Source organism: Monodelphis domestica, chromosome 1 (assembly GCF_027887165.1).
Source record: "Monodelphis domestica isolate mMonDom1 chromosome 1, mMonDom1.pri, whole genome shotgun sequence".
Taxonomy (NCBI): domain Eukaryota; kingdom Metazoa; phylum Chordata; class Mammalia; order Didelphimorphia; family Didelphidae; genus Monodelphis; species Monodelphis domestica.
In genome coordinates this window covers 374,821,734-374,849,599 of record NC_077227.1, presented here as the reverse complement: position 1 = coordinate 374,849,599, position 27,866 = coordinate 374,821,734, and the positions used below count along the sequence as shown (strand labels likewise).

At 39.0% G+C, this 27,866-nt stretch overlaps 1 protein-coding gene across 2 annotated transcripts in view; it reads left to right on the top strand.

Annotated features, from left to right (window-relative positions):
* SLIT3 (slit guidance ligand 3) overlaps positions 1 to 27,866 on the top strand; it is an 821,799-nt gene that overhangs the window by 44,581 nt on the left and 749,352 nt on the right. For both annotated transcript variants that reach the window (XM_001380272.4, XM_056811560.1), the window contains exons 2-3: positions 16,992 to 17,063; positions 22,907 to 22,978. In XM_001380272.4, coding sequence (XP_001380309.1) covers positions 16,992 to 17,063; positions 22,907 to 22,978 — 144 coding nt within the window. The remainder of the gene's footprint in view (positions 1 to 16,991; positions 17,064 to 22,906; positions 22,979 to 27,866) is intronic.

The following is a 27,866-nucleotide window of genomic DNA, read 5'->3' as shown; positions in this document are numbered from 1 at the left end:
TGACCCAGGCTTGTTCTAGATCTTAGGGGGCATTTAAAAAAAAAACAGACCTGTGATTTTATTGTAGGAAACCCTCAGGGAAAAACTCCCTCTACCAACGCAGATGGGCACCTGCTCTGGAAAGAAGAGTCTTAGAAAGTTGCCTGAGTCTCTAATAAGTTAAATGACTTTTCCAGGATCACATAACCAGTATGGGTCAGAGATGAGAACTGAACTCTCATCAGCAGCTCCATCCTCTATTCACCATTCACCATTCACTATTACTACAAGGGAAATGTAAGACATGGGGTTGTTCTGGTAATGAATTGCTGAGCCATTGAGTAGAGATCCTTCCACAATTTTCTCTATCCCATGTTGCTGAATCTAGAAATATTTCCATTGCTAACAGTACAAAGAGGACTGTAATGCTTTGGCAGAAAGGACAGGTAGGAGAAAAGTCACAGCCCTTTCCCTCAGAGAGCTTCAAATATAATAGCACTTAGGTTCTGTACACATTCCGTAGTCACACAGACAAGTATTGTTCATTCTTGCTTTGCTTTAGTCTTGTGTCCCTAAATAGATTAATAAACTCCTTGATCGTAGTAACCATGCTTTGTAATTTCTTTTACATCTGACATTTCATCTAGAATAAAGCTAACAAAGCACTTCCCGGGCTCTTTCTGGAATTTATGGTCTGAAAAATGCTTGTTGATTTTTGGTACTGGGCATCTAGTCTGAGCCTTGTTCTGGCCATCTGATTGCCATTCCTTTAGCTCAACAAGTATTTATTAAGCTCTCATCATGCCTTAAGAATTCATGCAAAGTACTGGAAATACATAGGCAAACTTGACATAGTTCTTGCCTTCAAGGAATTTATGTTCTTCTATCCATTGTCTTTCTCCTTTGTTCCCTGGCTCCCAGATTTTCACTGCTTGGACACTCCTTTGATCTGCAACTTCTTCCTTGTGGTTGGTTGCTCTCCACCAATGCAGACTGCAATCTAGCCTCATCCCATCCAGTGATGTTCTTGTCTTTGGCTTTCTATAAATTCTGCTTTTCATGATTGTTGTCAAATGTTTTTGTATAGTTCTGCTGGTTGTTGTATAGTTTCTCTTTACAAAGACTACCCCCTTTCCATGTACTCTGGATCCTATCTCTACAAGTATTCTCTAGAAGATTGCCTTTGCTATCATCCCCACATTCTCTAATCTTCAATCTCTCCCTATTTACTATCTCCTTCCCTGTTGCCTCCCTACCATCAATGGACATGGAATGTGAATCCTCCTTGAGGAATTTGCAAGTGTACTACAGGATGAAAAATATTGTGATGCATTGAGATAGCAGAATGTGCACTTAGTGTTGTAGTTCTCTGAGATTGAGTTTGCATGGCACTGATTGACCATTTCTCTCATTGGATTAGGACTATCTGAGGGTGTGTGTGTGTGTGTGTGTGTGTGTGTGTGTGTGTGTGTGTGTGTGTTGGAGGCAGGAGAATTCATGATTATGAATTCTTTGATGGGGGAGGGGTGATACATTAAAAATTACCCCTCCCCCAGAACTCAAGAACTCATTTAGAATGACAAATTGAACTCTGAGGAACATTCTGGAGAAAAGGGGTAGTAAGAGCCTCTTCACTGGACCCATCCTTTTCTGTCTGAAAGACTCTGGCCAATGGACTCTGGATCAGTAGGAAATATCAGTGGCTCAAGCTGGAAAATCTTATTAAAAATAGATTAAAAAAACATAGCAAAACAAAACAAAACAATCCACCCTGGCATTACATGAATTGTACCACTTCTGTCCCAGCAAGAGTGCCAAACATATGTAAAAACCCAGCTAAGACGCTACAGCATTTATTTAAGATGCCCTAATTTGGATGTGAAAAAAAATAATGCAGGAGGTTACCATGGTGATTTCTGTTTATGGAGGGTTTGGTGAACATGAAGGGAGAAGCCAGACTCAAGCAGGCAACAGACCTATAAAGTACTTGGCCCCTTGAGTTTTTCTATGAAATGAGTGCTCCTGCTGGGTTCAGCCTCTGCTGATAACCTTGGGGAATGGGAATGGGAACTGTCCCTGTGGCTGCAAGGAGCCCCAGTGAAACCCAGGTTTCTTTGTTGTCTTGTACTATGTACTCCATAGACTTGTTCTGAGAAACATACTTTATAAACTTTAGTAATAAAGAAATGTGAAAAGTGCTTTGTAATTTGATGAGAGATACCATGGAAAGAACCCTGGAAAGAGCACTTTTCATTCCTCTTTAAACATCCCATGACTCCCCTTCCCTCTAAGCTTTTCAAGTTTAGAACCTCATCTCATACTTCACTAAAAAAATTGAGGCCATCAATGAGAGCTCCCCCTTGTCCTGTCTTCTCATCTTTCACTCAGATGTTTTGTCCCACTATCACCTTCTTCACTGTCTCAAACAAAGAGGTAGCTCTTCTCTTTATGAAGGCAAGACCCTCTCCATGAACTCTTCTCTACACTTCTCTAGAAAATTGCCTCTACTGTCATCCCAACTTTCTTTTTTCTTTTTTTTTTCATTTTTAAAATAATCTTTATCACAAGAGAAAACTTTATAGGCATGAGAGGAATATATTAAGAAATTAATGTGACATTTTTTTTCTTTTTTAATTTTATAATATTTCATTTGATCATTTCCAAGCATTATTCATTAAAGACAAAGATCACTTTCTTTTCCAACCTCCCCACCCCCCATAGCCGATGCGTGATTCCACTGGGTATCACATGTGCTCTTGATTTGAACCCATTGCCATGTTGTTAGTATTTGCATTAGAGTGTTCGTTTAGAGTCTCTCCTCTGTCATGTCCCCTCAACCGCTGTAGTCAAGTAGTTGCTTTTCCTCTGTGTTTCCACTCCCACAGTTTGTCCTCTGCTTATGAATAGTGTTTTTTCTCCTAGATCCCTGCAGATTGTTCAGGGACATTACACCGCTACTAATGGAGAAGTCCATTACATTCGATTATGCCACAGTGTATTAGTCTCTGTGTACAATGTTCTCCTGGTTCTGCTCCTCTCGCTGTGCATCACTTCCTGGAGGTCTTTCCAGTCTCCATGGAATTCCTCCACTTTATTATTCCTTTTTGCACAATAGTATTCCATCACCAACATATACCACAATTTGTTCAGCCATTCCTCAATTGATGGGCATCCCCTCGTTTTCCAATTTTTGGCCACCACAAAGAGTGCAGCTATGAATATTCTTGTACAAGTCTTTTTCCTTATTATCTCTTTGGGGTACAGACCCAGCAGTGCTATGGATGGATCAAAGGGTAGACATTCTTTTATCGCCCTTTGGGCATAGTTCCAAATTGCCCTCCAGAATGGTTGGATCAGTTCACAACTCCACCAGCAATGAATTAATGTCCCTACTTTGCCACATCCCCTCCAGCATTCATTACTTTCCTTTGCTATCACGTTAGCCAATCTGCTAGGTGTGAGGTGATAACTCAGAGTTGTTTTGGTTTGCATCTCTCTAATTATAAGAGATTTAGAACACTTCTTCATGTGCTTATTAATAGTTTTGATTTCTTTATCTAAAAACTGCCTATCCATGTCCCTTCCCCATTTATCAATTGGAGAATAGCTTGGATTTTTGTACAATTGATTTAGCTCTTTATAAATTGAGTAATTAAAACTTTGTCAGAGGTTTCTATGAAGATTTTTTCCCAATTTGTTGTTTCCCTTCTGATTTTAGTTACATTGGTTTTGTTTGTACAAAAGCTTTTTAATTTGATGTAGTCTAAATTATTTATTTTACATTTTGTGACTCTTTCTATGTCTTGCTTGGTTTTAAAGTCTTTCCCCTCCCAAAGGTCTGACATGTATACTATTCTGTGTTTACCCACTTTACTTATGGTTTCCTTCTTTATGTTTAAGTCATTCACCCATTTTGAATTTATCTTGGTGTAGGGTGTGAGGTGTTGATCTATTCCTAGTCTCTCCCACACTGTCTTCCAATTTTCCCAACAGTTTTTATCGAATAGTGGATATTTGTCCCAAAAGCTGGGATCTTTGGGTTTATCATATACTGTCTTGCTGAGGTCGCTTGCCCCCAGTCTATTCCACTGATCCTCCTTTCTGTCTCTTAGCCAGTACCAAATTGTTTTGATGACTGCTGCTTTGTAATATAGCTTAAGGTCTGGGACTGCAAGGCCCCCATCATATGTGTTTTTTTTCATTATTTCCCTGGATATCCTTGATCTTTTGTTATTCCAAATGAACTTTGTTATGGTTTTTTCTAAATCAGTAAAGAAATTTTTTGGGAGTTCAATGGGTATGGCACTAAATAGATAAATAAGTTTGGGTAGGACGGTCATTTTTATTATATTGGCTCATCCTATCCATGAGCAGTTAATGTTTTTCCAATTGCTCAAGTCTAGTTTTAGTTGTGTGGAGAGTGTTTTGTAGTTGTGTTCATATAGTTCCTGTGTTTGTCTTGGGAGATAGATTCCTAGGTATTTTATTTTGTCTAAGGTGATTTTGAATGGGATTTCTCTTTCTAGTTTTTGCTGCTGAGCTGTGTTGGAATTATATAGAAATGCTGATGACTTATGTGGGTTTATTTTGTATCCTGCAACTTTGCTAAAGTTGTTGATTATTTCGATTAGCTTTTTGGTTGAATCTCTAGGATTCTTTAGGTAGACCATCATGTCATCTGCAAAGAGTGATAACTTGGTCTCCTCCTTGCCTATTTTGATGCCTTCAATTTCTTTTTCTTCTCTAATTGCTACTGCTGGTGTTTCTAGTACAATGTCAAATAGTAGAGGTGATAATGGGCATCCTTGTTTCACTCCAGATCTTATTGGGAATGTGTCTAGTTTATCCCCATTGCAGATGATATTAGCTGATGGTTTTAGATATATACTGTTTATTATTTTTAGGAACAACCCTTCTATTCCTATGCTTTCTAGTGTTTTTAATAGGAATGGATGTTGTATTTTATCACATGCTTTTTCTGCATCTATTAAGATAATCATGTGGTTCTTGTTGGTTTGCTTGTTGATGTGGTCAATTATGTGGATAGTTTTCCTGATATTGAACCAGCCCTGCATCCCTGGTGTAAATCCTACTTGATCATGGTGGATGACCCTTCTGATCACTTGCTGGTGTCTTTTTGCTAGTATCCTATTTAAGATTTTTGCATCTATATTCATTACGGAGATTAGTCTATAGTTTTCTTTCTCTGTTTTTGGCCTGCCTGGTTTTGGAATCAGTACCATGTTTGTGTCATAAAAGGAGTTTGGTAGAACTCCCTCTTTGCTTATTATGTCAAATAGTTTGTATAGTATTGGGATTAACTGTTCTCTGAATGTTTGATAGAATTCATTGGTGAATCCATCAGGCCCTGGGGATTATTTCTTAGGAAGTTCTTTGATGGCTTGTTGGATTTCATTTTCTGATATGGGATTATTTAAGAATTCTATTTCTTCTTCTGGTAGTCTAGGCAGTTTGTATTTTTGTATATATTCATACATATCACCTAAATTGGTGTATTTATTGCCATATAATTGGGCAAAGTAATTTTTAATGATTGCCTTAATTTCCTCTTCATTGGAGGTGATGTCCCCCTTTTCATCTTTGATGCTGTTAATTTGTTTTTCTTCCTTCCTTTTTTTAATTAGATTGACCAGTACTTTGTCTATTTTGTTTGTTTTTTCAAAGTACCAGCTTCTTGTCCTATTTATTAAATCAATAGTTCTATCACTTTCGATTTTATTAATTTCTCCCTTAATTTTTAGGATTTCTAGTTTGGTTTTCTGCTGGGGGGTTTTAATTTGATCACTTTTGAGTTTTTTATTTGCATTTCCAATTGATTGATCTCTGCTCTCCCTAGTTTGTTAATATATGCACTCAGGGATATGAATTTACCTCTGATTACCGCTTTGGTTGCATCCCAAAAGATTTGAAAGGATGTCTCGCCATTGTCATTTTTTCCTTGGTGAAATTATTAATTGTTTCTATGATTTCTTCTCTAACTAAATGATTTTGGAGTATCATATTGTTTAATTTCCAATTAGTTTTTAATTTGGTTTTCCATGTACCATTACTGATCATTATTTTTATTGCCTTGTGATCTGAAAAGGCTGCATTTATTATTTCTGCTTTTCTGCATTTGTGTGCCATGTTTCTGTGACCTAACGTATGGTCAGTCTTTGTGAATGCGCCATGTGGTGCTGAGAAGAAGGTGTATTCCTTTTTGTCCCTATTTATTTTTCTCCATATGTCTATTAATTCTATTTTTTCTAAGATTTCATTCACTCCTTTTACCTCTTATTTATTTATTTATTTATTTGATTTATCTGAATTTGATAATGGTTGGTTTAAGTCTCCCACTAATATGGTTTTACTGTCTATTTCTCCCTTCAATTCTCCTAGTTTCTCCATTAGAAATTTGGGTGCTATATTATTTGGTGCATACATGTTGATTAGTGATATTTCCTCATTATCTAAAGTCCCTTTTAACAAAATATAATTACCTTCCCTATCCCTTTTGATCAGGTCTATTTTTGCTTTGGCTTTATCAGATATCAAGATTCTGTCAGTTGAGGCCCAGAAGGTCTTACTCCATCCTTTAATTCTGACCTTCTGGGTGTCTACCCGCCTCATGTGTGTTTCTTGAAGACAACATATGGTAGGGTTTTGGATTCTAATCCATTCTGCTATTCGTCTACATTTTATGGGTGAGTTCATCCCATTCACTTTCAAAGTTATGACTGTCACTTGTGTACTCCCTGGCATTTTGATATCCTTCCCTAATTCTAACCTTTCTTCTTCAGCTCTAACTTTTAGTCCAGTGATTTAGTTTAAATCAGTCCCCCTTGTCCCCTCCCTTGATATGTTTCCCTTTCTAGTCCCTCCCTTTTTGTTCCCTCCCCCTCCCCCCTTCTCTTTCCCTCCCTTTTTTGTGTTCCCTCCCCCCACCCCCTTGGTTTTACCTTCTCCCTTCCCTTGTTGGGTAAGATAGAATTCAAGATCCCTATGGATCTGGATGTTCTTCCCTCTCAGAGTTGATTCCCCTGAGAGTAAGGTTTAAGTAAAAACTCTCTTCCTCTCCTTCTTATAGGAGTTTTCTTCCCCTCCCCTTCCCGTGTGAATCTTTGTGTGAGAAAGATTATTCTATTTGGTCTTTCTTTTCCCCCTATTTACACATTACATTTTCCCCACATGTTAGTATACATAGATTGATATAAATGTAGTCCTTATAGAAGAGAGTTTGGGTAAAAGAAAAAGATAGCATTTTTCTCCTTTTCCCTTTCCTTCATATTTACCTTTTCAGGTATTCCATGCTCTTTGTTTTTTGATATCGAATTTTCCACAGAGCTCTGGTCTTTTCTTTGCAAAAAGTTGGAAGTCTTCTATTTTGTTGAATGCCCATACTTTCCCTTGGAAGTATATAGTCAGTTTTGCTGGATAGCTGATTCTTGGTTAAAGACCCAGCTCTCTTGCCTTTCTGAAAATCATGTTCCATGCCTTATGATCATTCAGAGTGGATCTTGAAAGGTCTTGTGTGACCTTGATTGGCATTCCTTTATATCTAAATTGTCTTTTTCTGGCTTCTTGTAGGATTTTTTCTTTTGTTTGAAAGCTTTGGAATTTGGCAATTACATTTCTGGGAGTTGTCTTTTGGGGATTTAGTGTAGAGGGTGTTCTGTGAGCTCTGACAGTGGCTGTATTGCCCCCTTGTTCTAGAATTTCTGGGCAATTTTCTTTGATTATATCTTGTATTATGATGTCGAGTTTGCTGTTTATTTCTGGATTTTCTGGAAGTCCAATTATTCTTAAATTATCTCTTCTTCCTCTATTTTCTAAGTCTGTCACCTTGTCAGTGAGATATTTTATATTCTCTTCTAATTTCTTGGTCTTTTGGCTTTGCTTTATTAATTCTTGCTCGTTGTCTTCGAGTTGCCTGATTCTGACTTTTAAAGCCTGGTTTTCCTTTTCACTTTGGTCAAACTGGTTTTGTAGATGCGTGAATTTCTTTTGCATTATTTCCCACTTTTCCTCCCAGAGGGCTTCCATCTTTTTGATCCTTTCTGATTCAAATTCTTCATGGGTTTGTGGAGAGTTTCCATTTCCTTTGGAAGGTTTCAGAGCATTTGCTTGTGTTTCCTCTTTTATCTCCTCTGTATTTTGTATTTTTGCTCCAAAAATTTGTCCAAAGTCACCGCCTTCTTCTTGTTTTTCTTGGAATTTGGGGGCTTTTGTGCTTCTGTGGAGTTTTCCATCTCTATCTGAGTGGGGAGGACTAGCTTTTCTTATCTCTGTCTGGTGTTCAGAGGTTTTAGACCTAGGCAGATTGTCCGTTCTATGCAGTTGTTGTTCTGTCTTCCCGGGGAAGCCAGGAATTGCTGGTGTTTCTGTGTTACTGCCCTCCTCAGTTCCCTCCCGATGCTTCTCCATTGCCTTACTTCCACGCTCTGAGCCTGGGTTGGCCCTTTCTGCGGGGTGTTTATTTCTGTGCCTTAGCCGGTCAGGAGAGCCAGCACTCTGAGGGGGGAGGGGCCACGGCTTCCCAGAGAGGAGCTCTGAGGGCTCCTGATAGGATTAGCTTTCCCTGGGTTGAACTGAGTATGCTTTGAGGCAGGGATCTTCCGTGAGACTCAGATGGAAGGATCTGGTCAGGGGGCTACAGGCTCCTCCTGTCTCTCTCTGTTTCCCTGCTGTCTGGGTGCCCTTTCGACTGGGTCAGGTTGTTTTCAGGAAGTGGCCTTCAGGATAGCCTGCTCCTGAGGCCCTTTTGCCAGCCCTGAGGGTTACTGTTGTTTCAGATGACCCTGCTCTCTGAAGGGGGAGGGGCCGTGGCTTCCTGGAGCTCAGAGGGCTCCTGATAGGATTAACCTCGGAATGAGTATGCCCTGAGGTAGGGACCTTCCTTGAGACTCAGATGGAAGGATCTGGTCAGGGGGTTACAGGCTCCCCCATCTCTCTCTGTTTCCCTGCTGTCTGGGTGCCCCCTCAACTGGGTCAGGTTGTTTTCAGGAAGAGGCCTTCAGGATGGCCGGCCCTGAGGCTCAGAGGTTCCCTCTGCTGCCTCGGACTCAGCGCTCTGGGTTGGGGGGATGGGTCCTGGGACCTTCCTTCTGCCTACCCCTTAGGTCCGAGTGATCTCGTGTTCTGGCTTTTGGGGGGGGGCGTACCTTTTGATCCAGGTCCAGGTCCAGGAGGAGGATTCCCGGGGTCTATGCTGTTGTTCGTTTTGAATTTCAGTGCCTTAGGAGCATATAGTTTGAGTTCGGTAGGGAAGGGTTTCCGTAGATCTGAACTTTAGCTTTCTCTAAGCCGCCATCTTGACTGGAAGTCCCATCCCAACTTTCTAATCTTCAATTTCTCCCTATTAAATTTCTCCTTTTCTATTTCTTATGAACAAGCTCATCTCTCCTCCATCCTTTACAAAAATCTTTACAGAATCCTTTCATCCTCTATAGCCACCTCTTCTCCCTTTTTGGTTAAATTCCTTGAGAAAACTATCTTTGCTGTGCCTACATTTCCTTTCTCACTTCCTTTTAAGCCTTCCTCAAAATGCTTTCCTCAACATTCAACTGAAATTGCTCTAGATGAACTCTAGGGGTTCATATGTTTCTCTAGAACTATGATTATGGGACCTAGGTTCTACTCCTGGATCTGCTTATTAGTATCAGTGGAAGTTTTTAAAAGAGAAATGAAATGAAGCCCACCACTGTCTTCTCTTTTGCAAAAAGGACATAATAATATTGAAATTGTAAAGTTTTTAACATTCAAATTTTTAATTTAAAAATTTTATAGTATTTAAATATTGTATAAAGGAAACAAAACCTACCCACCTCATCAGGCTTACCCCAGGAAAATGATTTTTTTTTTAAGATCATTACCTTTCGTCTTGGAATCAATATTGTGTATTGGTTCCAAGACAGGAGAGTGGTAAGGGCTAGGCAATGGAGATTAAGTGACTTGCCCACAGTCACAAATCTAGGAAGTGTCTGAGGCCAGATTTGAACCCTGGATCTCCCGTCTCTAGGCCTGACTCTCAATCCACTGAGCCACCCAGCTGCCCCCAGATAAATGCTTTTTGAGCTGGAGAATACTATATAAATTTGAATTATTATTATTATTATTCTCTCTCTCTTAGCCATTTAAGCTACAAAAAGTATGAATTTCTGTTTTCTTTAGCTGTGCTCAAAACTTCCAACTTTAGGATTGAGTATCCTCCTCATCTTATATATTGTTGAGGGTCAAGCTATTGATGAAGTGGAAGGGGCTTGAGATAACCCATGGTCCCACAACAAAACCTGGACCGTGACAAGCAGAGTAGCTATGGAACTGGTCTGAAGTAGTCACGATAACTTTGTCACCATCTAGATTGATGTGGGTCCTAGCTGTGGGCATTTTGGGGCAAGAAGACTATGTAAACAATTTTCAAAATGTAGGTGGGGAGCCCTTGAGACCCCATCTCTTCCTGTGAGACTGACTCCAACCTTGGCACATTTATACCTTAGTTCCCATAATAACAGGAGCAGTGATGGGTCTGCTGGTCTTGGAAGGCAGTGGGTGGGTCTCAGAGAGGAAATGCCATTGAGTTCTGTGTAAATGGAGCCAAAGAGTCCCATTGTTTCAGGCAATTTGAAGAATGGGAGAAGGCCAGGCATGTATATTCTTTTGGGTGGCTTGCAAAGGAGGGAGACAGACAGGGCTATGAGGTTTCCTCATTGTTTCTTCCATGTATTCAGAGACAAAATGCCACCCATGCCACATAGACCTGCTCACTGACTAGAGCTAGGGCTTGGCTAAGTGTTTCCCACACAACTAGAACCAAATGCAGAGAGTGCCTTCCAAATGTCTAGTACAGCATTGTATTTGGCTCTCCCATGGGAGGAATATTAGTAGCAATGATGAAAGAGAGGTGGAGGCTGCTAAGGAGACTCTTTGGTCTTCATGTGCTATCTAGAGGGTGTGGTGTTGGTTCCTCCCTGTTGTTTGGTGGCCTCTTTAATTCACTAAACATTGGTTGAGCTTTTATAATATGTCCAACACTGATTACCCCAACTCTAAAAGTGCAGAAAATACCACATCCCTATACATTAGGAGCTGACAATCCAGCTAAAAGGACAGGATAAGTTAAATAACAGTACAGTACTGTAGATTACTGCATCTGCCCCTACCTGTGTGACACTGGTCAAGTAAACTGATCTTTCCCAGGCCCAGATACCTCATTTAGAAAATGAGAGGGTTAGTCTGTCTGTCCTCCAACACTCCTTGTAACTCTTTTGATCTATGATCCCATGAAAATTAATCATCAAAAAAAGTGCTATCAAGTTTAGAAAGGCAAAAGGTCAGTGTTGGATGGAGGAGTTAAGGAAGGCATCAAGGAGGACCTTAGGTTGCCACAGGGAATCTCAGGAATGGTAGACAAATGGAGAAAAAAATAATATTGGAATTAAATAACATTAACGTTATCGGAATTAAATAAGGGAGTATGATATAGTAAAAAGAGCAATGAATTCAGCATCAAAGGAGGTATTTTGTTTTCTGGTCCAGCTACTTATAACTTCTGTGAATTTATAGCTTTACTTCCTTGAACCTCAGTTTTCTCAACTGTAAAATCTAGATGATCAGGCTATAGTAGGTCTTGAAGTATGTGTAGGATTTGGATAGGTAGAGAGGGCTGGAAAGGGTATTCTAGGCTTGGGAAACAGAATAAGCAAAGCAGTGAACAACTTAGGATATTGGTGAAGACTAGCCTGGCTTGCTCATGAAAATAAGTAGTGACAAAATTGTTCTATTTTCTGCACTTCTTTCTATTTTCTTCTGTGTATTCCCAAAAGTATTTATTGATGCTCTTTTTTTAGCACTTCTATCTCAACTCCCTAATTCTCTATGATAGAAGTCTTACCTTGTAATAAAACTGGATAGTCAGGTGTTTGTAGTTTTTTATGCAATACAATCTCCTTTTTTTCTTTCTACACTGAAATGCTTGTGTATACTGATGATTATTACATTGATAATAAAATGGATTTTTTTAAGAAGGAAAAAAATAGTTTTTCTCAGTGGTCTAGACTGCTTCCCCCAGCCTTGGGTAGATTCCATGTTAAAATGGAGACCTTTCAAGGCTCTTCTTGCTAGTTTTCTCATTAGGTCCCTGAACACAGAGACAGTGAGATTTTTTTTTCCTGGAGAGGCAGGAAATAAATTCAGGGAAAAAAAGAGGTGATGCTGACATTTTATTAAAGGATTTAAACTAAAAGGGGTTTTAGTTCAATTCCCTTCATTTTATTGATGAAGAACCTAAGCAACAAGGAGGAAAAATAATTGGTTTGAGGTCACACTAGATAGTAAGAAGCCGAGGCAAGTTTTGAACCCAGATATTCTGACTCTAAATCATCCAGAACGTTTTTCCTGGCACCACCCTGCATTTCTGTGGAGCCTGAGAGACTGGTATCTATATGAAATCACAGAAATAGTCCTTGCGCCATTACTGAGACTCTTGATGGGAATGGAGCTGAATTTGCCCCAGTGAATGGCTGAGAAGGAGTCCTGAAATCTCCCTGAGGATCTATTGACTCTACCATACATGATTTGGTACAGGTTTCTCTGGCTTCCATTTTCTTTCATGTAATAAACATTTATGAAAATGCTTTACATACATGATCTCATTTGGTTTTCAAAATAATTCTGTGAGATGGATCCTCTAGTTTTCTCCCTCTTTTCCATGTGAGGTATCTGAGACTCGGTAACAATAAGTGATTTCTCTATGTTGATACATCTAATGACAGACTTGGAGGAGGATTTTGAACCTCCTTTGACTCTAAGTTGACCACTCTTTTTACATGATGATAATGATGGTGATGTTATTACAGGTAACCTGAAAGGGTTAAACTAGTTGTTTCCTGGGGGCCCTTTGGACCCTAGGATGCTTCGTTGTAGAAATCTGTGAGGGAATGGTCACAGAACATGTTCCCTACCTTTCTGAAGATATTTAATGGGGGAGGGTGAGTTAGCTCAGTACGAAGAAAAGCCCTTCACTTTCCATTCTGGCATTCAGTGTCTAATCCTGGGTCTTTCTTGAATGCCTAGGTGCCATGGTGATTGGTGTCATAGAAATGCTGTGAGGGAGAGGAAGAGGGAAAGCTCTCTGTGTCTGTCACTATATTTATCAGCCATAAAAATATACACCTCTCGTTCTTGGCAGCCTCTCAGCTAGAGTGGGATGACAGAAAAGCAACTCGAGGACGATGGAGGGGAATTGGATTCTTCTATGAATCCTAACATGGATTTGACTCCCTTCTTTTGTGGTGCAGGTATTGCCTTCTCCACCTATTGGGAATCTCCTATTTCTGTTTAGATTGGCTTCTTAAGGACCTACAGTGTATTGGGAAGGGGGCATTTGGTTCTGTGCTTAGGAAGTAGCCCTAGGACTATCCCTTTAGTAATAGGATTTAGGATCAAGGCTTAGAATTAGGAGATAATTTAGGGATCATGTACTCTTCAATTCTATTCAATAAACATTTAAGTACCTGAGCAGCTAAGTGGTACAGTGGATAGAGCACCAGACTCGAATTCAGGAAGATTCATCTTTCTGAGTTAAAATCTGATCTCAGATACTTACTAGCTGTGTGACCCTACACAAGTCACTTAATCCTATTTGCCTCAGTTTCCTCATCTGAAGAAGGAAATGGCAAACCCCTCAGTATTATCATTGCCAAGAAAACTCTAAATGGGGTCACAAAGAATCAGATATGACTGAACAGCACCAAAAAAAGTACCTCCTATGTGCCAAGTACTGTGCTAAGCACTAGAAATAGAGATAAGAAAAGAGGCAGTCTCTGCCCTCAACGAGCTTTCAATCTAATATGGGGAGATAATAGACAAAGGGAAACTAAAAAAGGGAAGATACCTCAAGCAGTACCTGGCATAGGGACCTATTTTTCCATGAAGCTGAAGCTAAATAGAGCAGCTGATTTTGTAAATGAGGAAACTTTAAATGACTTTCTTAGAATTACAAGTTGAGTATTTGAAGTAAGATTTGAACCCAGGTCCTCTGATTCCAAATCCAATAATCTTTTCTGCTCTATCTTTCTGCTTTTTCCAGAAGACAGCTCCAGCACTATCCTTTCAGAAGTCTTTTTTCTTGATCCATTTGGTTATTTCTCAGTCATAGGAACATAGAATGAGAGATGGATGGCTCTTGGAGGCTGTCAAATCCAACTTCCTCATTTTAAAGATGAAGAAACTAAAGCCCAGAGAAGTTAATTATCTCATGCCAAGTTGCACAGCTTGTTACCAGCTGCATTAGAGCTTGAACATGGGTCTCCTGGCACCCAGCACCTCATAAAAAGCAATTTTGTGTATGTCTGGGATTTTTTTGTTATTTTTATTTTATTTTGTTATTTGAAGAAAAAGAAGTCAGAGGGAAAATTGATGCAGAAGTGAAAGTAATGAAGTTTATTTTGAAGAGGGATCTGAGTCTTTTCCAGCAAAGAAGGGAATGATTCTTTTTGTTGTTGTTGTTAATTCCAGATTCTCTCCTTCCCTCTACCATCCATTGAAAAGGCAAGCAATTTAGAGTGGATCAGAGGGTGGAAAAGTGGATAATTTTAATTTCATTGAATTAAAAAAGTTTCATGCAAAAACCCAATGTAGCCAAAATTAGAAGGAAAGCAGAAAATTGAGAAAAATGAATTTTATATCGTTTATCTCATAAAGGCCCTGTTTCTCAAATATATAGGGAACTGAACCAAATTTGCAAAAATAAGAGCCATTCCCCAGTTGACAAATGATCAAAGGATATGAACAGGAAGTTTTCTGAAGAAGAAATCAAAGCTATCCATAGTCATATAGATAATTCTTTTTTTTCCTTTAGCTTAGTTCCAAGACAGAAGAGTGGTAAATGCTAGACAATTGAGTTTAAATGATTTGTCCAAGGTCGAACAGCTAGGAAGTGTCTGAGATCAGATTTGTATCCAGAAACCCCTGTCTCTAGGCCAGGTTCTCTATCCACTGAGCAGCCCCCTAGCTGCCCCAATAATTCCTTTTTTTTTTTTTTCCAAATGAAGAATTCAGAGCTTCAGCAGTCATGTAGATAATTCTTTGAACAAAATTTTCATACCATAATGGGCTTCAAAGGGAATTTAGGGAAACCTCTGCCCTTTGAAACTATTACTTCTTTGGCAAACAGGTTGAGAACACCATTCTTTCAATCGCTCAAATGCACAATCTTACTGTTATTCTTAACTCCTCACTCACCACCATGTATCCAATCTGTTGTCAAATTTGTTTCTACTTTTACAATGTCTCCACTCTCTATCTACTTCTCTTTACCCTTTCAGCCATCATTCACCCTGCTGAAAGCCCTCATCACTTCTTGTCTGGTCTGCTAGGTCTTCCTACCTCAGATCTCTCCCTGCTCTTCTTTCTGCTATTAGAATGTTCTTCCTAAAGCTGAAATCTGATCATATCACCCCCTGACTCAATAAATTCCAGTGGCTCTTTAATGACTTTCTAGCATCAAATATAAGAATACTGTCTGGCATTTAAAGCCTTCCAAATCTGGTCCCTTCCTATTTTTCCAGTAAGAAGACTTTCTGGAAAGAAGACTTTCACCTTGTTCCCTTTCAGGCACTCTACAGTTCAGCAGCCTGGTCCTTCCCTATCTTACTTCATCTCCCAATTCCATACCCCTTCTGGCTTATTTGAGTTCTTTTAAGACTCACCTCAAGAATCCCATGTGAACTGGAATGACCTCCAGGAACGGATACAGAGTGAAAGGAGCAGAACCGGGAGAGCAATGTACACAGAGACTGATATACTGTGGCACAATAGAATGTAATAGACTTCTCTACTAGCAGCAATGCAATGATCCAGGACAATTCTGAGGGACTTATGAGAAAGAACGTTAACCACATCCAGAGGAAGAACTGTGGGAGTAGAAACACAGAAGAAAAACAACTGCTTGATCACATGGGTCGATGGGGATATGATTGGGGATGTAGACTCTAAGGGATCACTCTAGTGCAAACACCAACAACATGGAAATAGGTCTTGAGCAATGGCACATGTAAAACCCAGTGGAATTGTGCATTGGCTACTGGGGAGGGGGTGAGGCAGGGAGAAGGGGAGAGAAAACATGAATCATGTAACCATGGAAAAATATTCTAAATTAATTAAATACAAATTTTCAATTAAAAAAATACCTCAAATTCTACCTTTCAGCAGAATGCCTTTCCTGCCCCCTTGCTTCCTCCCACTGTCTGTGTTTTCTCTTTGGGATTACCTTCCATTTGTACTGTACATATCATGTATATAAGTAGTTGTTGCTTAACATGTAAGCCTCTTGAAGGTAGGGATTGTGTTTTTGCATTTATTTGTATACTTAGACCTTAGCATGATGCCTGGCACATAGTAAATGCTTAATAAATATTTGTAGGCCGGGAGCTTGCAGAACCAAAGAACCCATGCCAGATGGTCCATAAGGCTACCCTATGATAAGAAAACTTTTGTACTGCGAAATAGCACGATGCCATGGAAAGTGGATCAGAGAGAGTCAGAAGATATGAGTTTAATGATATACAAATCATTTAATCCTGTAGAGCTCCATTTTCCTCATTTTAAAAATGAGGTCAGTAATACTTGGGCCAAAAGTGATCTTGCCCAGAGATCCAGCTTCAGAAAGCCCTGTGTTGAAATACAGTTTTGGACACAAATTGTGTGAATCTAACTCTAATTATGACTCTAAGTTGTGTGACTTAGTAGTCACTTTACCTTTCAATGCCACAGGAAATTCTAAACTATCAATAGCAGAGAAAAATCTGGTTGGGAGAGGTTCACTGCACCAATACCAATGATATTACAGGTCCAATCCAAGAAGCAAACAATTAAATGATTCAGTCCTACATACCTCACCATATGTTTTGGAGAAACCATTTGTTATACTCTAAAATTTTATGGCAATGTGAACTATTAGTGTGATTTAAAAAAAAATCTTGTTGTTTTTCTTTTTCTTTTTCTTTAAATTGTAGTGACCTGGACAGAAATAATATCACCCGAATCACCAAGACGGATTTTGCTGGGCTCAAGAATCTTCGAGTCTTGTAAGTGACGTGGCCCACTATCTGATGGGCCCTTGTTTTCTGTCCTCTGGGAGAATAAACATGACTGACTTACTTTCCTACCACCCCAAGCACACCAGACAGGATATATGCTGTATAGGATGAAAGGGGCACAGTGTGGGAACAGTATTGTGGAACCCCATTCATCAGCCTCACTCAGGTGACCAGGCTTAAATAGGTGGTCCTTTGGGCCAGTGGTGCTGAGTCTGGTTGAACCAATGGGGAAAGAGTAATCTAGTTAAATGGAAAAGAGGAGAAGGTGTGAGCAAGCAGATAGAACCCCATGCTCTGCTCTCAGGCTGTTAGTAGTAACATCAGGTTGGCTAGCCATACAGCTTCCCTTGTCCATGTACTATTATTTCTCAACCAGGCTATGCAATAAAAAGAGAATGGGTAACTCTAACTATTACCTTGTCTTTCCCTGAGGGGCTTCCACAAAGCACCCAGTGAATACCCATAGCTTTTGCTAAATACAGGGCAGGGGAGAAAGGGAGGGGAGTTACATTATGTTTGGTGGCTGGGAAATTAAAGCTTTTTCCCTCTCCAAAGCCTAGCAGATGGACAGCTAGGTGGCACAATGGATAGAATGCCAGGCCTGGAGTCAAGAAGATTCTTCTTCTTCAGTTCAAATCCAGCTTCAGATCTTTAGTAGCTGTGTGACCCTAGTTAAGTCATTTAACCTTAATTGCCTCAGTTTCCTTTTCTTTAAAATGAGCTGGAGAGGGAAATGGCAAACTACCTCTATATCTTTGCCAAGAAAAACCTCAAATTAGGGTCACAAAGAGTCAGATGCTACTGAAATAACTGAACAATAAGCTGTTTAAGGAACTCCAGTGGCACAGGGTTTTCAATGTCTTTACCTGCCATCTCCCTCAATATAGTTCATTCCATTTAAGTACTAGGAGAGGTGTCTCTAACACTTTAGGATCCTGTAAACATCAAGTTAGCAAGGTGGCTTTTTTTTTTTAAACCCTTACCTTCCATTTTGGAATAAATACTGTGTATTGGTTCCAAGGCAGAAGAGTGGTAAGGGCTAAGCAATGGGGGTTAAGTGACTCACCCAGGGTCACTTAGCTAGGAAGTGTTTTGAGGCCAGATTTCAACCTAGGATCTCCTGTCTCTAGGCCTGGCTCTCTATCCACTGAGCCACCCAGATGGTATCTGGGTGGCTCAGTGGATAGAATGCCAGGCCTGGAGTTGGGAAAATTTGGGTTGAAATCTGAGATCAGACACTTCCTACCTATGTGACCCTAGCCAAGTCACTTAACCCTGATTGCCTAGCCCATGTCCTGCTATCTTAGAGTTGTTACCAGGATAGAATGTAAGGGTTTAAAAAACTAGGTCATTCCTAGAACCACAGGAGGTGAGGTTTTCAAAGAGAGCCTTATTATATCTAGACTCCTTTTTTTTTCTCTTGTAAAATAAACTGTCAAATAGTTTACATCACTGATTGGTCAGGATGGAAATTTGGGATAAAAACAGATTTGAAGGCATTGTTTAACGAATTAATAAAAAGGAGATAGGTCCCAAATTCTCTAATCTCAGGTTTTGGTCGGTTAAAGAACCAACATTAACTTTTTTTTTTTAGTCATTTTCTAATATAAGAAAAAAAAACGAGTGAAGGGAACAGAGAGCTGTCTCATTTTTGCAACAAAAAAATTTCAGCCATTGTTTCATTTTCTGGCATGGCTCTGTGTGTGTGTGTGTGCAAAGCACAGAGCTTTGGTTTTCTTCCTATTTCATTTGAAAGCCTAATAAAAATTCCAATTCCCATATCTGCTTTCAGCAAATAGAAAGTTTAAAATAATCACAAAAGATTGTATTAATATCCTCTGGATGGTCTACAGCATTCCTTTTACAGCAGTTTATCTCCTGAGTTAATTGGGACATTCTTCCTGTTTGATAAGCCGTGCCAAAAATGTCCCTGCCTGTTCATAGACTGTGTGAATATGCCGTGTTTCATTATCTGCCTTATCTCTTCTAAAACAATCCAATTCAAGTGCCCCCTTATTACACTGAAAAACTGCTATATAAGGTGACTGAAATACTTTCTAACGTACACTAGTAAAATGCCCAAACATTTTAGCCATATTTTTCCTCAATGTATTCTTTCTAGCTTGAGTAACCTAGACAACTGCTCTCTTTGAAAAGCTTTCATCACACCCCAGCACATTCCCCCTATCTGCTTCTTATTTACAGTTTGTAGTGAAGCCAAAAAAAAAAATCAATATCCTTGAATAATTTTAACTTACCACCCATTTGCCACACAGGATTATTAATGCTGTGCAGGTGAAGGGGCAAGATCAGATAGAATGATTTGGAGAACTTCAACCTCATCCCTGTTATAATGCTCTACAAAATGAAATCCACTCATAGAGAAGACTTAAAGATTACCCAATAAGGGCTCATTTTCTTAAGAGGTGGGAGGAGGGGCAGAGACTGGGAGAAAGACTCTTCTGGTGGTATCAATTAGCCTCCCTTTCTGAATAATATGTCGCAAGGATTCTGCTATGTTTAAAATATGGGAACCAGCTTTATCCTAAATGGGGTCAATAAAAGAGTTAAAATCCTCCCTGGCCATCATCACATGCGGGTAATTTCCGAGTCTAATTCAGTGTTAAAACTAAAAAACAACAATGCTAAAAAAGCAGAAAATGAGCAAAGTCTGTGTTGCCCTAATTCGGAGCAGACCCAGGGCACGGCAAGCTAATCATCTTGGTGTCCAGCTCCTTCTGGGTCCATGTATGCCCTCCCGAACTTGGTGCTTCCAAATGGATTTGCTGCTTCAGTAGAATTCAGGATGGTGACCTTCCTTGTAGGACCCGGCAAGCCCAGCTTTTCACAGCAAGGGCATTTTTAGCAAACACGTCTGGATGTGATGTTATAAGATCAGAATGTGTTAGTGCCAGAAGAGACCTTAGAACATTGACTAGAGAACATCCAAGCAGGATAGGACTTAGAATGCAGTGTTAGAGTTAAAGGAGTCTTTGATCTATAGATCTCAGAATATTAGTGGTGGAAAGGAATTGAGGGGTCAGCTAATTCAATTAGATCACTTTCTAGGTAAGGAAACTGATGCTTAGAAAGCAGTTTGGTGACTTGCCCAGGGTCACACATCTGGTTCATTTCTCTTCCTATTTACATAATGTTGCAGTCTTCTCATTCTTGTGAGAATTGAGGATGTTCTAGTGACTGGTATTGAAATGGTAGGGCTGGGAGGAGTGCTCCATGGGAGGTTTGGGAGAGGCCCCTCTGGAAAATTTGCCTGAATGTGACAGCTCAGCTGTTGTCAATCTGGCCCTTGTGCAAAAGTTAGAAAATACTGCCACCAAGTCCTGTGGTTTATTTTACTGATTTAAGGGGGGAAAAATCACAAATGAACAAACTTTACAAGTGTGATAAAATTTTGCTATCCATAACAGGGTGAGTTATTTTTGAATCCATTAAGATTCCAAGAAACTTCTGAATTTTCAGTGTTATTTTTTATTTAAATCCCAACTCTTGCATATATTAAATAGGGTGACTGGTGAGAAGGCACATAATTCTCGGACAACTCCTTTTCCTCATCTCTTAAATGGAGGTCAAAATACTCATACTGCCTACCTCACTTTGTTGTTGTGAATAAAAGCTCTAAAAAAGTGCTATGAGAATGTCAGTGGTTATTATTGTTATTCCTTGTAGGGTAGAGTGGTAAAAAGAATCAGGAGACCTAGTTTTGCTTTTATAGCTGTAATTCAGTCACTTTTAAATGTGTCCAACTCTTCCCCATTTGGGATTTTCTTAGCAACAATACTGAAGTGATTTGCCATTTCCTTCTTCAGCTCATTTTACTGATTAGGAAACTGGGGCAAATAGGGTTAAGTGACTTGCCCAGTGTAACACAACTAGTGTCTATTTTCATTTTATTCATTTTTTCTAGGTTATATGTGTATCATCATTCAAACATATTTCCATACTGTTCATTTTTGTAAGTAAATAATCTTATAAAACCAAAACCCCCAAACATAAGCGCAAATACACAGTTGAAAAATTATATGCTTTCATCTGCATTCTGACTCCAACAGTTCTTTCTCTGGAGGTAGATCGCATTCTTTGTTATAAGTCCTTCAGAATTTTCTTAGATCATCATATTGCTGATAATAGCCAAGTCTATCACATTTGATCATTCCATAATATTGCTTTTACTATGGACAGTGGTTTCCTGGTTCTGCCCATTTCTCTCTGCATCAGATCATGTAGATCTTTTCAGCTCTTTCTGAAATCATCCTGTTCATCATTCCTTACAGCCCAATAGTATTCCATCATCAATCTTATACCACAATTTGTTCTTCCATTCCCCAATTGATGGACATCTCCTTAATTTCCAATTCTTTACCACTATAAAAAGAGCAATGGCTAGTGTCTAAAAGTCAGGTTTGATCTCAGGAATATGAGTCTGACAGCCTATGCACTGAGCCACTTGGTTGTCTGTTTTACCTTAGACAAATGACTTCTGGATATCAGATTCCTCCTCTTTCAGATAAGGGGTTTAAATTAACTGGTCTGTTCTGTCTCTAAAACTTTATATATCTGTTAAGTCTGTGATGTTTTTAAAGCATTGATTCCTCCCTTTCATATTGCATGTTGACTATGTTGTGACCATGCTTCCTTGTCTTCAGCTTCTTGGGAGAATGACGGCTTGGTTTTCCTAGGTTTTACTCATCTCTCCTTCAGCAGACCTTCTCTTCATTGCCTTAATCAGAGAAGGCCACAGACTATCTTAGGTTCCCCTTTCTGGAAAAAGAAAATCAGTTCCCTAGGTTAAAACTCACCAGAAACTGAAAGTTCTCCCCCAAATCCTGTTCAGATCCAACCAGAGCCAAACACCTTGACCTGGCTCTAGAGCAGTCACATGCAGAAGAATATGCAGCAGCCTCATTCATGGCTCCCTTCTCCCATGGTCATTTAATCCATTTTAAGCTGCCATGTTCTTTTTTTTGAAGCTAGTAAAACAAATGTTTCCTTGTACATTGAATTTGAAATAAAGGTTTAATCCCTCAGGAAGATTAAAATGAACCTAAATGAATCAAAGTCATATTAAGTAGAGAGTTTAAATTCCCCTTAATAAACCATTTTTGGGGGATGATTGCTTTGTCCCGTTTCAGTAATTTGAGGGTCCTCTTGATAGAACACATGACTAGAGTTGAAGCGACCCAGCTTCTTTTTCAAGGATCATACTATACTGTCCATTTAAAAATCAAGGACTTGCTTGCTTGCTTACCAACTCACAGTGGAATTGCATTCATGGGATGTTAGACACCAGGAAACAGAGGAGGGTCTGGAATTTGGATGTCTGACTTGACTGTGGTCAGTACCCGGCACACTTTCCTCCAATAGGGGTGTCCCCAGGGACTAGGTGAACATAGTTTATGTGAAGTGTTTTAAACTCCTTAGAGGCAGGGAGCTCTAGGTAGAGATGCTGATTATTTTTGTGGCTTTTGAAAGGAGCAGCTTTCCCTCTTTCTTTTCTTTGCAACACCCTGCAGTGCTTGGGGGGACATTTGCTGGGAACATTCTTAAAATAGATGCATGGAAACCAATCTGTCAGGTAGAAGTGTGCGGGCGGTTAAACCCCCGGTTACCGTGGTGCTGAGCTGGAGGGAAGTGATTAACTTCCCCTTCCCCCCACAAAAAAAAATTTCCCAAAACTTATTCAAGGTTGAGTAGGGGAAAGCCATACCTGGTCTTGGGAATGGCCCCTGACCCTTTCACAGATAGGAGTGTGGAGCTTGTAATCAGCAAAGCCCAACATTGCTCCCTGACTGTTGTTGTTTCTCTGGTTCTAGGCATCTTGAAGAAAACCAGGTCAGTGTGATAGAGCGAGGGGCCTTCCAAGATCTGAAGCAGTTGGAGCGCTTGTAAGTACTTTATTCTCATTTTCTGAAAAGTAGATTTTGCCTTGGTCTTATTGAGACCTCATTGATATGAAATGCTGACTTTTAATAGGACTGTTTACTCTTGTATTTAGAGCTCCCAAATGTATTTTAAAGAGATGCTGAGATCAACTTTAATTATTTTTATTTCTGAGGGACAAAAAAAAAACCCTCCCTAAAAATAGCCTCTTGCATATGAGTAAGGGAGGTGGCATGATGGAAAAGAGCTTTGGTTTGGGAGTAAGGGAATTTGGGTTCAAATCCCACTTTTTAAACTTTGACACTACTTACTCTCTGTGTGAACTTGGACAAGTAATTTCAACTTACTGGCCCTCATTTTTCTTCTGTGTAGAATGAGGAAGTGGAATTAGATGGTTTCTAATGCCCCTTCTGGTGCCTAAGCCACAACCCTGATTATTTCTTTTGGAGGTTTCAATCTAACTTAGTATTTTAACTATTGAATATTTGTCTCATGTTAGATCATCTCCTTTTGGGTGGGAGAAAAGCTATTAGGATTTCTTTCCATGGAAACTAAATTCACTGTCATATACTCACTGCCCTTCCTAATTGTGGCAGCAAAAACTCTATTTCTGCACTTTTAACTTTCCCTTCGTTCCTTCGTTCCTTCGTTCCTTCGTTCCTTCGTTCCTTCGTTCCTTCGTTCCTTCCTTCCTTCGTTCCTTCCTTCCTTCCTTCCTTCCTTCCTTCCTTCCTTCCTTCCTCCCTTCCTTCCTCCCTCCCTCCCTCCCTCCCTCTCTCCCTCTCTCCCTTCCTCCTTCTCTCCCTCTATTGTTTTCTCCCTCCCTCATATCTTTCCTTTTTAAACTTAATTTTTTTAATTAGTAAAAAAATGCTTTTTCTCTTCTTACACCTTCCTTCCCCAGAACTGGAGAAAAAAAAATAAGCAAACCCTCTGTAACAAATATGCATAACCAAGCAAAACAATTGGTCATGTACATAAAATGCCTTATTTTTTGCACTCAACCTATTACTTCCCTGTTGAGAGGTGGTCACTATTTTCTTTCAGGGACCCCTCCACTTCATTCTTACATGAAAAGAAGGATGAGGAGCAGAGCAGAGATAGTTAGTGTACATTCATCTGATAACATGAGCCACAGTCACCCGTATCCAAAAGCTCACATATTTCCACAAGAGAATAGCTTTGCCTGTGGTTTAAAAATAGGTCAGCGGCTTTGCCTTTGTTAATGACAGAAATGGAACCCCAGGAATATGCCATTTACTTGTTAAATGATTTAAACTACACCCTTGGTAACTTGGGTTGAACTCTCTCAGTGACTAGATGGGCAGTTTCAGTTTTTCACAGATAACATTTCTATTTACTATATATGGATATTACCTTTTGATTTTCTGGGCGGTGAATGCCTACATAAGTCCTTATTTGTGTTGGTAAGTATTATATTTCTTTTTTTTTAAATTATATTTCTTTTTACTTCTTCCTTCAACATCATGATAGACAGGATGTGTTATAGTGGTCCAACTGCTGTCTAGAGAGATGGTTTCAATAGTGAAATATCTTACCATAATATTTTACTTCTTTGGCCAAATTAAGTTCTCGAATAGGTAAGTCTGTCAAATGGAAAGTCTGCTATTAACTGGCTGGTGATGCCTTAGGCACTGTGAAAGGTATAGGATAGTATTCCTTCTTTCTCTGACATCATTCCATATGACACTAGGGAACCTCACATGAGGAATAATTATATCCATATTTTTCTGCCTACTATTATAAACAATCCAAAAACTTCTCTCCAGATAAAAGTAATCTTACAATTTCCCCCTAAAAATTGGTTCTCACTCTTTAATTGCCCTATTAAAAGTCTTCATAGAAGCCTTTGCCACTTAAATCATAGCACATGGTTTCAATGACTTGATTGGAAAGAATGTAATTTCCTTTTCTTCTTGATAATAAAACAGCAAAAAAAAATGAATACTAGCTAATGTTCACAAACTAGATGAACAATTAGAAAATTAATGGTTGGAGTTTCTTTTAAGATTTTGTTCTTAATGCAAATAATTTGAGTGAAGTTTTCAGATTGTAAGCGTGCATGAACATGTTTACTGGGTTTGGATCATGTGAATTAACTAAAGATGAAATGTGAACAAAGTGTCACTTTTGAAGGGCCACAATCAAGTCACAGTCTCTTACTCTACATGGCCTTGGGAACAGAAATGTAACTAGAATCATAATTCATTAATTTGACTGATTATTCTTTGTTGTAGACATGTAGTTTGAAGTTTATCAGTAATGATTTTGCAAATAAACATTCAAATACTCTTCTGACTTCAGAGAACAAAGATAAAATATGTTGGTGGGCTGTTTATTTCTCTTTCTTGGCCTACTATAGTCATGTAACATCCCCTGCTAAGACTTGTAAGAGCCATGATTCCAGCACAGCCATTTAAGAACTTGAGCTAGTGAGTTAGGAACTTTGTAGAAATGACAGCCTATGTCAGGGACATGATAAAGAGAGCCATGTGCCATGCGTTGCTCAGCTGGGCAGATGTATCTGAGAGACAGAATTTCTTTTTGATATCTTAATTAATTTCATTTCAGTGAATTTACAATCTCATCCATGTGTGTATCATCTCCATCAATGAAACTTACCATCCATATGTGCCTTCTCATCCCACTGGATTCTTATTGATGTTGACCCATAGATCTCTTCCAGTGGATGTACCAATTCTACTGGAGGCCTTTCTCTAGTTTTTTTTTTTAATATTCCATTGACATTCGTGCAGCTCTTAAACCACACATCTATTATATCTTGTTATAACTATGTGACTGCACTACCTTCTTTAAAAAAAAAAACAACCACTTTAAGTGGTGGAAGTAGAAATGCAAAAACATATCATATACCACGTGGTTCTATGGGTATATGATGGGGTGGGGTTTGATTTTTAAATTATTACAAATAAAAAATTTGTAAAATTTGTAAATTTGTAAAAATTTGTAAAAAAATTTGTAAATTTGTGAAATTTGTAAAAAAATTACAAATTAAAACTATTACAAATATGAATAATATGGAAATAGGTTTTGAACTATATAATACATGTATAATTAAGTGCAGTTGTTTGTCAGCTCTGGGAGTGGAGAAGAAAGAGGGGAGGGAGTGAACATGAATCATGTAACCATAGAAAAATATTCTAAATTTTTTTTTAAATTTGTCATGGAGAAGCTGAGTAGCTCAGTGGATTGAGAGCCAGTCCTAGAGCCAGGAGGTCCTAGGTTCAAATATGACCTTAGACACTTCCTAGCTGTATGATCCTGGGCAAGTCACTTGACCCCCATTGCCTAGCCCTTACCACTCTTCTGCCTTAAAACCAATATACAATATTGATTATAAGGTGGAAGGTAAGGGTTTTTTTTTATGTTTACCATGAACTTAACAAATATTTCAGTAAATAGAAGAAGAAAAAAAGTATTATATAAGAAACTGAGTTTCTTTTACATATAGTATTATTTCCCTTTACAACTTAAATAGATGCTAAATTTAATAATATGGTAACAAAATTGCTCTGCTAGTTTGAGACCCTTCTTACTTTCTTTTTCTTCTTTTTTTTGGGGGGGCAGTTAGGTGACTTAGTGGATAATGAAATGTCTGAAGTCAGGAGGATCTGGGTTCAAATGTGTTCTCAAAAACTTCTTAGCTATATGACCCTGGGCAAGTCACTCACCCCCATTGCTTAGCCCTTTTACCTCTTCTGCTTTGGAACCAATACTTAGCATTGATTCTAAAACAGAAGGTAAGGGTTTTTTAAAAAATCTTTTCTTCTTCCTAAAACTGCGTTTTCCCCCCTGCCATATATGTTGCAAACCACTAAACACCCCTTTTTTTCCTTCCTCCTCCCTTCTAAAGAAGTTCTGTTATAACAAATCATATACTTCCTGGTTCATATACCTTTTATTATTTCTTGTATGCTCTGGTCTACTTTTGCTTTCATGTGTCTTTCCTTTGCCTTTGTGGACTCCTGCAATTAGAATTCTCCAGAGATTATGGTGCTCCAAGATTCACAACCTTCCACCATCTTCAGAGAGAACACTGGTTCTAAAAAATGTGCACGTTGGGGAGCAGATTGGGTCATTAAAAACACCATGCAATTCCCCAAAATACAATCCCAAATGCTACTACCCCACTCTTTTTTTTTTTTTGCTATTAAGTTCTGGTCTTACTCCATTGTTGATTTGCAGTGCCTCTCCTATATCCATGTATTGAAACACTAACTCAGTTGACTGGCTATCCAGCTGGACGCCATGGTTTAGCCAACATGCATTCTTTATCAATTTCTTTTCTCCAATTTGTTTTAGGCTGATTGTTAGGCTGTTCTCTTTTGGATAATCATAGCTATCATCAAGGAAGCCATGTAATGTTCTGGGACTTCATAATATTGCATGAAAACACGAATGTGTAGAGGACTTCACAATTCTAGAGAATCTTTCTCCCGTTTGGAATTTGCCCAGGACATTCTGGGCACTTGCAAAACTTTTGCTGAACATATGTCCCCCTGTTTTAAATATCACTTGATGTTTTATAAAAAGGGGAATTATTGAACAGAGATACTTCTAATTTGATCAAGAAATATATTCAATTTCACATATACACAAATGACTCATTTTTGGAGAAGGGTCTTTAAAGAGGCATTTTACCTAATGAAGTCCAAAAATGCATTTTTTAAACACTTACCTTCCATCTTAGAACAATACTATATAGTGGTTCCAAAGCAGAAGAGCAATAAGGATTGGATAATGGGGGTTGTGACTTGCCCGGGGTCATACAACTTGGAAGTATCTGAGGTCATATTTGAATCCAGGACCCCCTGTCTCTGGGCCTGGCTCTCAGTTCACTGAGCCACCTAC